Source organism: Dipteris shenzhenensis, chromosome 10 (assembly GCF_047967505.1).
Source record: "Dipteris shenzhenensis isolate YYH24624 ecotype China chromosome 10, Dip_SZ_1.0, whole genome shotgun sequence".
In the NCBI taxonomy this organism is placed as follows: Eukaryota; Viridiplantae; Streptophyta; class Polypodiopsida; order Gleicheniales; family Dipteridaceae; genus Dipteris; species Dipteris shenzhenensis.
The window spans coordinates 43,958,867-43,972,000 of record NC_141605.1 but is presented as its reverse complement, the minus strand read 5'-3'; the positions used below and the strand labels follow the sequence as shown (position 1 = coordinate 43,972,000).

General features: G+C 42.5%; 1 protein-coding gene across 3 annotated transcripts; it reads left to right on the top strand.

Annotated features, from left to right (window-relative positions):
• Nucleotides 1-2,368: 2,368 nt before the first annotated feature.
• Nucleotides 2,369-7,014, top strand: LOC147897875 (protein DEHYDRATION-INDUCED 19-like). 3 transcript variants are annotated; one of them, XM_087380410.1, is made up of 6 exons: nucleotides 2,369-2,941; nucleotides 3,083-3,225; nucleotides 3,391-3,470; nucleotides 3,581-3,642; nucleotides 3,805-3,859; nucleotides 6,344-7,014. In XM_087380410.1, exons 1-6 carry the CDS (start codon nucleotides 2,857-2,859, stop codon nucleotides 6,453-6,455), a joined length of 537 nt encoding a protein of 178 aa, XP_087236536.1. In that variant the 5' UTR covers nucleotides 2,369-2,856; the 3' UTR covers nucleotides 6,456-7,014. The 3 variants fall into 3 exon arrangements, with proteins under 3 accessions (XP_087236536.1, XP_087236535.1, XP_087236534.1); XM_087380409.1 differs by adding an exon at nucleotides 3,891-3,969 and having other exon boundaries at nucleotides 3,581-3,859; XM_087380408.1 differs by having other exon boundaries at nucleotides 3,581-3,859.
• The last annotated feature ends 6,120 nt before the right edge of the window (nucleotides 7,015-13,134 follow it).

The window sequence follows — 13,134 nt, the reverse complement described above, 5'->3', positions numbered from 1 at the left end:
GAAGTCCAACAAGCGACTTGGAAAAGAGATAAGAATGAGAGCTATGTTGGTGGAAATAGATGTTTCATCAGGCCAATGGTAACTTGATGACAACATGCATGGTTACAAAGTCATTGCAAGCTATCACCAATTGAAAGGACACCTCTATTTTCACTATGTGTATGCATGTGCCATGCTTATAGGCTCGACACAAAATCTACATAATATCTACCACCTCTAAATGAGGGGGAGGAGCAAGACATAGAGAACTTAATTATTGCCAATATATTGTTGCAAACATCACACGCACATAAAAAAGGACTCGTTGAAAATTAGGACGATTGAGTATGAATAAGATGAAAATCAAAAAATCAATTCTATGAAACCTTTAGGGTTATGAAAGTGTCTTAAAAATTCAATTCTATACGTTTCTCAACCCTACAACTAGTTTGAGTATTAAAATGCATTGTACAATAGCAAAGGACATGTACAATATTTTAAAAGGGTGCTAGATTCCCCTAATATGACTTTTTGCAATCATCCTAACCCACTTTGGGGATGTCAACATGCTTTCTGTTAGTCAAGCTTCGGATATCAAATGGAATTTTAGACACTCGATGACCACCTTCAATCCTACTTACTAACTCTTGCTATCAATATGTTTGTCTTTTTGCTTTGCCATACTTTCAAAGATCAAATAAGCATCACTTCTCATCACTCTTGGAGAAACACATATTTGAATTTCATGTGCTTTTTATTGACACTACTCTTAGAGAACTATTTACAATGTGCTCTTTAAAAATAAACAAATAAATAAACTACTGGATATATTAGATAGAAAAGGTTTTATAAAAATTGGTCTAAATACTAGGCATCTTGCCCTAGGCCTATGCTGCAAGTAGCTGATAATGTGCTTTTAATATGCACTGCATTTCTTAGGGATTCTCTAGTAGAGGAAACATATAAGGATTCTTGTCCTAGCTTTAAGCTTATTCATGGATTTTAGCAGTTGATTGCACCTCATACATAGAAGAATGGTTGTAACAAGAATTAGAACCTTAAGTGAGCAAAACACAATAGCATTTTGGAGACAATTCTCTAAGATTAATGGAAATATCAATTTCCTTGGTTAGCACACTTTTAACACTCCTATAGTAGTAGCTATATGTTTGAAGGCTTTGTAAACCTTTTCAAAAGGATCCTAAGGGAAAGGATTGATCTTTAGTATATATATTTGTTGAAGCTTTAGCATGCAACGACATGCCTTTTTCAAACTTTTGACAAATAGTGGGTCTCAAGTGTGCATGAGATATTGATACATGAAAGTAGTAATGAACTAGGTACTCTAAAAGCCAAAGAGGAGCATTTTACAAGTGGATACACTCATCATGTGAGTGGAGATTTTAGCAAATGAACCCAAACTAAAAGGTGGAGCACAATTTCCAAGCTTTGTGTAATGGTGGCCACAAACATTGACACATGCAAACACACACTCATACATGCACTTCATACATGTACACATGTGTGTCTGTGTGTGTGTGTGTGTGTGTGAGAGAGAGAGAGAGAGAGAGAGAGAGGGTGCCAAATCTCTTGCTTGGGGCGCGCTCATGTTGCTCGTGCACTAATAAAAGTAGGTACCCTTTATGTATTAAATTTCCAATAACAAATGTGGATTTAATGTTGAAAGCACTTTCTGAATGCTTTCAAGAATCCAAAGCTGAGGGAATCATCTTTGGTAGATGGGCTTAATAAACCTACAATAAAGCTTTGTAAGAGAGTCGTGGCGTATGATGTGAACGAGCTTTCTTTATCCGTGTGATAAGACTCGCATGGTGATAGAAGAGAAGTAAGGGTTGAGAGAAGGAGAGTCATGCATGGAGGAGAGAAGCCCAAAAGGAGATGCTCTCCAGAGTGGGGCATTTCTTCTGGGGCACAGACAAAGGAGTGTGACAAAGGGAGGATGAGTGGATCAAAGAGTGAAAAGCAAATCCCATGCGAACCCAAAGAAGCTTTAATAATAAAAAAGGTGTGCACAAAAAGGCAAGCTTGCTGGCCAAGGAAATGGAATGCCAAGCACTAATGCGTAGATTAAGGGCTAAAGCCGAATTCTAATGGTTAATGAAGGGTTATAGGTTATACATTATTTGGGCAGCTACGGTGGAGCCGAGCCTAAGGGGGAGGCTCGACAAGAGGCTGGGGAAAGAGGGAACGGGGTTGGCTCGGGAGGGAATGGGTGACGTGGTGGGAACAGGGAGGTTCGAAAGGAGGTATGGAGGTTGGCTCGGGAGGGGAAGGGAGGACGTGGCGGGCATTGGGAGGTTAGGGGGGAGGTATGGTTCACAAAGCTCAAAGCTTTGTTTTTGAGAAGCAAATTTCTGTGTCTCTGCACAGGGCCTCTAAAAGGCCTCAGCCGCCATAGCTCAGTGGCTTCTCAAGCTTCCATCGCCATAGCCACAGAGCTTGCTTGTCTGAAGCCTCTCACTGTTTCAAGCGAAATCGCTCAATTGTCCCTCAAGCTTCCATCGCCATAGCCACAGAGCTTGCTCCTCAAGCCCCTAACAGCTCCGCCATAGCCCAATTCCTTCCCTCCCTTCCTCACGCTTCCATCGCCATAGACACAGAGCTTGCTTGTTCCCCAGATTCAAGCCATCTTGCTTGTCCCATTTGCTTCAGCTGGAGTCCCCTTTCTTTGCAGCTTCCCCCCTATCTCCTCATTCCTGGGGTCCAGCCCCAAAGGTGCGAGCTTTGGTGGGAACCAGCATCTGTGGCGTGTGCCTCAGCCTTTTCCTCGCATTTAAGAACCCCCTCCTCCTCCAAATTCCCTCGTCTCGATCCCCTCCCTCGCCTTTCCTCTTCGAATTATATCACCAAGCTTCCATGGACGTTCACTGGATGCAGAATTTCTTGGGTCTGCTCCAGTGCGATGTAGCGCCTTCTACTTCAAGCATACCCCTTAAGACCAGTTGAGTTTCCAAGGTTTTTGGATTGGGCCGCGTGTTAACTAGCGCTTCTTTACGCCCGGCAAATCGTTTTATAGGAGCTCTGTTTGAAGCCTATTCCTCGAGATCATGTTTTCTCTGAAGCTTCTTTGATCGTTCTCCAGATCGACCCCTAAGCCTTGACGACCTGGAGCTTGAGGATGATATGCGCTATGAATTCTCATGTCCTGTTTGCTCTGAAGACCTGGACGTTGGCTCCCTTTGTTCTCACCTGGAGGAGGAACATTGCTTGGAATCGAAATCTGCGGTGAGTAAGGACAAGACACGTGGATATGTTTACCGCTTCTTGAGTTTTTGCTGCTGCTCATTTCATTTCTTGTCGATGAGGAATGTTGTGTAAGGGGATTGCGCTGTTAAGGTGAAATTGAGGGGTTGTTTCGGGTTGGTTTTTACTGGCGTGCGTTGCGTGCAGATATGTCCTGTATGCGCTGCAAAGGTCGGTAACGACGTGGTCGGGCATATTACGCTGCAACATGGTCATGTTTTCAAGATATCCTTCCCAGAAATTCCATAGCGAGAATGCAAATATATGCGAGGTAGAGTGTGAAAGAGAGCTGTTCGATTCAAATAGAACTGTTGGATTCTTTGACCTTGAAGCACATGCAGCGCAGAAGGCGAACTCGGAAAGCAGGCACGTCGTACAGTTCTACCCTTTCTTTGCTAGGTAAGGAACTGCGAGAGGCTTACTTGCAAGCCAATCTAGGAGGTAACACTTACCGGTATGCTGCAAATACTTCTACTCCTGCTGGGACGGATCCTCTTCTCTCCAGTCTTGTGTGTAGTCTTCCTATCCCTGAGATTCAGGATGTTTCTAAGCCAACTGCAGCTAGCGGGGAGGATTGTCAGACGAGCCCGTTGTCTACGGATCAGCATAAGACAAGGTGAGACTGGAAACCCGTGATGATGATGTAGACTTGTCCTTACCTGGAAATCTTGCAATAAAGCCAGTTAAGGGTATGCCATTATGTTCTGTGTGGCAGGGTCATGAAAGGTAAGTAAACAATGCTTGTGGTCAACCAGTTCTGTTTCAGTGAAAAGCTTTAGCGCAGGATGGAGAGTGGTAATCTGACAGACTGGTAGAATGTAATGAAGACAATCTTTGGCGTTAAAGATTTTTTTGGAACTAATCAAAACAATAAATATATGTATACATATAAATTTAAATAAATACCGCCCCCCCTTTGTAAGACTAGAATCTATCCAATCGAAGCCAGCAGATGGCTTCAACATCATGGGTCTAGGAGCAACATTTCTCTTAACGCTTATGGAGAAAGAGAGCCTGGTTGGCCCGTAGTAGGCATCTGGTTTACTGCCTTGGGTATCAGCACCATGGCATTCAACTTGAATGGTTCTAACTTCAACCGATCCGTGGTTGATAGCCAAGGTTGTGTTATTAACACCTGGGCTGATATTATCAACCGTGCTAACCTAGGTATGGAAGTTATGCATGAACGTAACGCTCATAATTTCCCTCTAGACTTAGCTTCTGTTGAAGCTCCTTCTGTAAACGGATAATACCTGTCTGGTTGTGCAGCATCACTAAATACCAAACCTCGCATAAGGTTTGGTATTTAATGGAGATTCGTCCGATGGAATGAATAGAAATAATAGTAATATCTCGCCATAATCTTACAATTATCAGTTTCCTTTCAAAACACAAGTGTCTCTACTCAGACAAACATACAGATGATATTGAAGGTATCACCAATTTGTGTGCACAGTTCTGGGGTTCCTTACAATTGTTTTGCCCTAGACAATCTTGGGCAGATCAGCATAGTGTAAGAGAATAACCAGCGCATCTAGTAGCGGGTTGCAGCCGAAAGTAGATGTCCAGGACTCTCTCCAATCTTATTGCAGCAGGAATATGACAGCAATAAAGAATCTCATTGTAAGCTCCACCGAACCATGGGCAGAAGCTGAAGCAAGAGGGCTGGAGAAAACTGAAGCAAGCCTGAGAACTGCTGCTGTTTTCTGTCATGCTTGAGCTCCAAATTCTCCAATGGCACACGAGGAGGGAGCCAAAGCATTTAGAAGGTTCATACAAGCCTCTAAATAGGACAGAATACAGCAAATAAACTTGTAGGATGTCCTTTGGGAAACTTTCAAGCTTGCAAATTTCTAGGTTTTATGTCTATTCCAATAGGTAGCATCTATTGCCAGATTTCCCAAAATGGACTCTCTGCTGTAGAATAGGTGTTAACAATGTCGATTTAAGGACTGTATTGATAGGACTAGTCTATTGGCTGTGTGTTTGAGCCCACGTAGGGGCTGACTTCTAAGGGGCAGTTTTGGACCAGCGGCTGGTGATGCCAGTTTTATAGGCCAGCAATGGGCACGACCTGGGCTGACGTGGTCAGTCAGATAGAGAGCAGCAAGTTGGCCTGGTCGCAGTGTGTGCTTGAGACAGTTTTTTCTACTCGTTCAAGTCATGAAACTGATTATTTGTCTGTCTGAGGCCATTTGATTCGAGTTCTACTATTGTGCACCTACATCATCTGTCTTGGTTTAGCGTGCCAACAGTCAATCAGGGTGTTGGTGCCACGTCCACAACCATGGACTTTAGTCCTTAGAATTTTCACTGAATAAAAGTTAATGATGCTTGGGCAGGCCTCACATGAGCTGTAGTGTGTGCCTTTCTTTTTCAACTTTTCACTTGTACGTCAATTGGAGGACTAATAACTATATAAGGATGACATGGTGTAGAGGAGATGCCAGCAGTCCACAGTCAGAATCTTGGCACGTGTCTTTGTGGATACCAAAATTCTTGAAAGTATTGTTCCCTGAGTGGCCTCAGGGTACATGTCCATGTCTCTCTCTTATTTATCCTGTGTTAGCTAGCTTGTCACAGGCATCTTAGCTTGGGGAAATGCATGTAAAGAGCTAAGACAGGTTAAGCAAAATCTAGTACAGGATCGAATCAAAATTTTTGAATCCCTCAGTCACTTGAGGCTACGTGTCCATGTATCTATGCTATCTATCCTGGGTTATCTATCTTGTCACAGGCATCTTAGCTTAGGGAAATGCATATAGAGAGTTAAGAGAGGTTAACCAGAATCCAGTGCAGGAGCTGGAAGGTTGTCAATATTGCTCCACCGTGTACAGTGTGTTCCAAGATTATTTTTAAACCGATTCAATTCAGTCGGTCGCATGGTAATTGCTATTTCTGTTTGATTGAAGAAGCAATGGCCATGCATGGATTGAAAACGTGTGGACTGGTAGTGGGGCCTCTATTGCCAGATGAAAATTCTTGCGACTTCGTACCTCTTGGTTGAAAAGTTTTGTAATGAGAAGACAACTTTAAGGAATTTTACATGACCAGGGGCATGTGAGATTCACTTGAGTGTCGTTGTTGATGTGCCTTGCAGTTTGGAATCTCCTCTGACCGCTGAGGAATGCGAAGAGAAATTGCAAGAAGCAGCGCTTCGAGCAAAGTTTGTACAGCAATTGGTGCTTTCCACTATCTTCAGTGATGATTAAATGTGGAAGACTTTGCATGACTTTGAAATGAACTGGGGGGTTCTTCAGCTGTGGTGGTTCTGGTTTTCCAAAGATACCAGGAAGCAATGAAGAGGGTTTGTGTAACTTTTGTCACTCTGAAATCTAAGATGATGCCTTCTTCTCTGGATAGTTTGTTCAAGAAGCTTTATCGTCATCAGGTCATCTGTAGTCTATATGTGAGCACAAATCTGACTTGCAGAGAATAAGGCATAGGTGATGATTATGGTTAAAGTGAAGCTCTTGTATTGATAGGAGCTCTGGAGGATAGGTTGCCTGGTTTCAGATAATTCTTTAGAAAAAGGATCAAGGCACTTATGGAATGTGCCCCCTTATATGAGTGACATTGTTAATCTTCATGGCATGTCCAGGATCGTGTAAGGAGAGACTGTGGCATCGAAGTTATAAGGTGTTTCCTTAGTAAGAGGAAATATGTATAAAGACATTGTTTACAGAATTTATACTTAAATTTTAAGGTTGACCTTTATATTTTGTGATACTGGACATTGGCATGCCCATAATCTATATTCTTTTCAGAGTTTACCATTGTTAATATTCAAAACCACCTCACATTTTGAAGTTCGGGAGGGCAGTTGTTTTTAAAGTATGGTATGCCAACAAATCCATGTGCATCCTGGATTTTCTTATTTCGTTGTCTTGATTCGATCAAGGTATGCGATGATCTGAAAATGAGACAATTGTGTGTGGAGGCCTTGCAAACTTTGTAGGGGAAAATCTCATTGCTTGAATCGTGTGTGGAAGGATCATAACTTGCAATCTGAGGTCGCACTGAATCGCGTGTGAAAGCATCAAAACTTACAACTAGTGGTCCGACTGAATTATGCATGAACGCATCAAATCATGTGTGTGGAGGCCTTAATGCGAACTCTATAAGTATGATATCATGTGGGGAACATCTCTTTCCTTGAATCCTGTGTGAAAGTATCATAATTTGCAATCAGTTGTGTGTAGAGGCCTTGCTTTGCAAACTCAGTAAGTTGAGAGGAACGTACCTTACTTGAATCGTTTGTGAAAATCTAAAGCGTTCCACACATTCTTGCTTCTCAAGTCCCATGGAATGATTGCCTTTTGAAATTTTGAATGTATCAATAAATTTAATAGACATCCTTTGTACCTTATGCAATCACTCATGAGCAAATCCAAGTGATCAAACAAGGAAACATTAAATGATGAACATGAACAATTAACAACATATAAGAGACATTGCCAAGAGAAAAGCAAAGACACCACATTGACCATGATTCCATTGCTTCTTATTGAGATGAAGGTGAAGTGCTTCCATGTGATACAAAGGATAACTCTTCGATCCCATGATGCTCGCCATCCATGAGTCTCTCTTCTTGAACTCTATCTAAAGATTCTATTGTAAAGATACATTCATTGTCTTTAACGTGCACACGAGCACTCAAATGTATTACTCACCAGCATGCAAGCATGCAAGAGATCGTATTGAAGGATCACCACATGTTGTGCAACTTTCAATACGACGACTCATCTATATGTAAATGGTCCCTAAGGTTCAAGTCCCTTAACATGGTGGACGATAGACTTCAGGACTCTCAATCATGAACAGTTTATTCTAAACTTCTCGTGGGAGTTATCGTTTTGGACCAATTGATTCTTGGTAATCATTTTGGATCAATTGGTTCTTTATCAACACAAGCTTTCTCCCTTTCCTTTGTTGTGGGCTCGAGCAGAGTCTTCAAAGATGATTCAACAGCTTGTTACTCATGCTTGATCTCTTGTCCAAGGAGGAACTCCATTGGAGGCAGTCTCGACTCGTGGCACACAGCCCCCTGCCAGGCACACACAGTGCCAATTAGGCACACATAGTGCTAGCCAAGCACACATAGTGCTAGCCAAGCACACATAGTGCCAGCTAGGCACACTTACCTCTCCACAGGCACTACATGTGACCACTCCTACCACCTAAGCATAGGGCTCCACAGGCACTACATGTGACCACTCCTACCACCTAAGCACAGGGCTCCACAGGCACAGTCCCTGCTAGGCACAGTCACTGCATGTGACCCCTTGACTGCCACATCATCATTGAGCACATTTACACTCCTTTTGCCCCTCCACCTAGCCTCTTGATCCAGGAAGAATTTGAGGGCGCTCCAAAAAGAAAAATCGATTGATTTTTTGTGCTCTATGCACTCGTCACATCATGCGCACATTTCGGTGCAAGTATCACTCACTTTTGAGCCTCGTCGACAAATCCACTTCCTACATGCACATCAGTTGCTGTACTTTCATCGATCGACGGTTGGTATAAATCTAGATTAGAGTAGACTAGATCGCCATAGAGCGAATGCTTTGAATTTCCCCAAGTTGCCAATCTAAGCCCAGCCCAAAATTCCCAACTAGTTCCTACTCGGAGTCAGTCCCTACACTCACGTACGGTTTCACATCATCACATTACCTGAAACCTGACGTTCATCAGTTCAGTGAGTAGACTTCAGAGTTTCCAGAGGCATTGCTAGTTGATTAGGGGCAAATAGCACATGATTTGATTTCACACACACATGCCATCATTGTAAAGCCTATTTGGTTATTTCACGGCATTGTGCACATCATTTCAGCCTCGTAAAGTCTCTTGGCTATTCCCAGCATCATTTGTCACAAGCCTTGTAACAGATCGGATTATATATATTGCAGTTCTACCTTCACCGACAGTTCAAATTTCACTTGCCATAGTTAGTGTTTTGCAGTTGATTCAGACAGTGATTTTCACGACACTTTGAGTACATTTCTTGCACCATGTCTACGACTAGCAACCTCAATCTAGAGGCACCTGCTAAGCTAGACAACTCAAATTACGGCACATGGAAATACCAAATGGAGACCATTCTTGTACTTTAGGGCAAATGGGAGTATGCCGAGGGATCTACACCTAAACCATTGGACAATCCAACCAGCAGTAGCTCTACTCCACCTATTCTCAACAGCACCAGCAGCAGTGGGATTTACACCGCTACACAAACAGTTTCTGCACTTGTAGTAAATCTTGCCATTGCTTGAGCACAGGCAGAATGGGATAAGAAAGATAAGTACACATATCATCTGATCAAGCAGAATGTCCAAGATGTCAAGCTCAACATCATCAAGACATCAAAAGAAGCGTGGGATATGTTCGCAGCTCTCTAGAGTCCAAGAACACTTCTAGGATTCTGACACTGAGAAACCAAATCAACCAGAGTTTCCGCAACAACAGCGAAACCGGTCATGCTTACGTACTTAGAATCAAAGACTACATTAATCAACTTGCAGCACAGCAGGAGAGACTATGAATCCAGCAGATATGGTTCAAGGCATCCTGAATGGACTAGGAGAGGGATACGAGAATCTAGTCCAGAGTATTGCCATTCAACGACAAATTCTGACACTAGAAGAACTTCAGTCATTCTTACTTGGAAGAACTCAGGACTAAGGCCATTCATGCACGCAAAGGTCATTCTAATGATCAGTCATTCACAGCTTCAGACGGAAGGAGAGGCAGAGGCAGATGATTCTAGAAAAGTGGTCATCATCAAGCAACAAAATCATCATCAAAGTCAGAATTAGTGTTAGCATCATCCTCAGCAACATCAGAATCAGCAAAGAGGAAATCATTCCAATCGAGGAAGATTCCAAGGACAAGGGAATGCATCCACCAATGTGTCAAACACCCAGTGCAACTACTGTCATAAGTTTGGACACTATGAAGGAGATTGCCACAAGAAGCAGTATGACCAAGGCGGTCAATCCATTAGCAATCAAGGGAATTTTCATAGCAGAGGAAATCATCGTGGTGGACATTCCAGTCATAGTCATTTTGCAAATGAACATGGGAATATGTTTCCTGCAAATGAGGAAATGCATAATACTGATACAGTGTACCTAGACAATGATTGCAATCCAAAAGAAAATTTCAGCTGTCAAGTCGACCAAGCAGATCAAGTGTGAAGATAATGGGAGAGAAGGAAGGAGTCTCACTTGCAGCTTTCTCACATACATAATGGGGGAATACACACAAAGGTGGAGGCTGAAAACAATTTTCCTCTTCTTAGTTGTGAAAGCCAAAAGAACTCTAGTACAAAGAAATAGAAGAACCCTATATGTGGGTCTCAAACCAAACTCAGCTAACTAAGGTGGCATACTAACCGAGCCACGAACTAGAGTACATAAGGATAGCTATCATCGAGCTATTATTCATGGACGGTGTACCAACCGCATCTGCAGCTAACAAGTCGGTGACATAAATGCACAACGGTCACCCTGTCATATCAGGAGTGGAGCTCGATATCTCAACACTCCCCCTCGAGCTCAATCCCAATTCCTGCACCACCAAGCAGGTCTTTGAACTTGCACAGCTTCTCTGCACCCAATGCCTTCGTGAATATGTCAGCTACCTGATCCTCTGTGCTCACATAAACTAGATCAATAAGACCTAGTAAAACCTTCTCCCGCACATAGTGATAATGCACCTCAATGTGCTTTGTTCTAGCATGATAGACTGGGTTATTTGCCAAGTGTTTACTACTGCCCATCTGTAGAGCCCATATGTAGACTGATGCATATCATAAAGTAGCTTATGCAACCAAGCTACCTCACATGCAACCATTGCTGCACCCCTGTACTCAGCCTCTGTGCTCGATAAGGCAACTATAGGCTGTTTCTTGCTACTCCAAGTGACTGCAGCACTCCCAAAAGAGAACACATATCCACTGGTAGATCGTCTATAAGAAATACTACCAGTCCAATCAACATCAGTGTATCCATGCAACTGTATCTGAACCTAGTCTCATAAAATAGTCCATACTGCAATGTGGACTTCACATATCTGAGTATGTGTCTAGCCGCATCCAAATGCGGTTTCCTTGGAGCCTGCATAAAGTGACCTACCAATCCAACAGCATAGCTCAAATCTGGCTTGGTAATAGTCATATAAATCAAACTTCCTACTATGCGTCTGTACATAGTAGGGTCTTCCAGAAGCTCACCTGCATCTGTGCTCACCTTCACATTCTACTCCAAAGGAACTGAAATAGGCTTATAGCCTATCATCCCATATTTGGACAACATGTCCAATCCATACTGCCTCTATAAGAGCCGTATCCCACTTGGTGATCTAATCACCTCAATGCCCAAGAAATAACGCAGCTCTCCCAAATCCTTCATCTCAAACTTCTGCTTCAATAGCATTTTCACATGAAGGATATCTTCATCACTATCACCTGTGATGATCAAATCATCAACATAAATGACAAGCAGCATAATACCTTTCTCTGTTTTTCTCACATAAAGTGAGAAATCTGCCTTGGAAATCTGAAAGCCAATAGTAACAAGATACTGTCCTATCTTGTCAGACCATGCTCTAGGTGCTTGCTTCAAGCCATACAAGGCTTTCTTCAACCCCTGCAAACAAACTCAGGATGAACAGCATGAACATAACCTGGTGGCTGCTCCATAAAGACCTCTTCTTGCAAATCACCATGCAAGAAGGCATTCTTTACATCCATTTGATGTAAAGACCATCCCTTTGATGCACCCATAGCAATGACTACTCTTACGATTGCCATCCTTGCAACCGGACTGAATGCTTTTTCATAATCAATGCCATATGTCTGTGCATACCTCTTGACAACTAATCTTGCCTTGTATCTGTTCACAGAACCATCTGCATTGTGCTTCACCTTATAAACCCACTTACAACCAATTGCATTCTTGTCTTTAGGCAAAGGCACTAATTCCCATGTAGCATTTGCTTCCAAGGCATCCATTTCTTCATCCATGGCTTTCTCCCATTTTTCTTTTCCCATGGCTTGCTCAAAAGAAGTGGGTTCTAGTTCCTATATCACTTTGACCATATAGGCATAGTGAATGGCTGTAAATCCATCATATTTCAGCCTATCCACAGGATACCTAACTTTGGTAGACCTGTACAAAATAGGCTCAGTTCCAGGTGCTCTCAAAACATCCCTTGTCTTCCTTACTCTAGGTGTAACAATAGAGGGAATACCCAACTCATCATCAATGCTCTTTTCAGAGCCATTGGATTCACCATCCACATAAGAGTGACCTGCATTCACATCAACCATGGGCTGATCTACCTTCTCTTTTCCTTTTCGTGATACCTGCATACCACTATCTACATTGCTTTGAGGAGATTCTCCTGATCTCAATGTGCCTATCCATGGCGAAGTATGTGAACCACTGCTAGAGGACACTCCAGGTCCACTAATATTTTGTGATTGCTGCTGTGAATTCTATGTAGCATTACCATTTTGTGCATCTACATCAATCATCACATTTACTGGTTTATACTAGCTGCTCATCTCATAAAAAACATCTCTGCTCACTGTAAACTTACGAGTAGAAGGGTTTCTATATCCTTTCTGCTGCAGAGAATAACCAATAAAGATGCACTTCTCAACTTTTGGATCCAACTTGGACCTCAACTCATCTGGCACATGAACATAGGCAATGCAACCAAAAATTTTCAAATGAGAAATATCTGGTTTCCTACCAGTATATATCTCCTCTGGCATCATGCCATGTATTGCTATAGTGGGAGTCCTGTTCATTATGTAAACTACTGTAGCAACTGCTTCAGCCCAATAATAATCTGGTAGGTCTTTTTCATTTAGCATGGCTC

Excerpts from the sequence above, each read along its gene's own strand:
- LOC147897875 (XM_087380408.1), top strand. The coding sequence starts at position 2,857 with ATGGACGTTCACTGGATGCAGAATTTCTTGGGTCTGCTCCAGTGCGAT. Across the intron at positions 3,226-3,390 it reads GCTTGGAATCGAAATCTGCG|ATATGTCCTGTATGCGCTGC; the intron begins GTGAGTAAGGAC and ends CGTTGCGTGCAG. Across the intron at positions 3,471-3,580 it reads CATGGTCATGTTTTCAAGAT|GCAGCGCAGAAGGCGAACTC; the intron begins ATCCTTCCCAGA and ends CTTGAAGCACAT.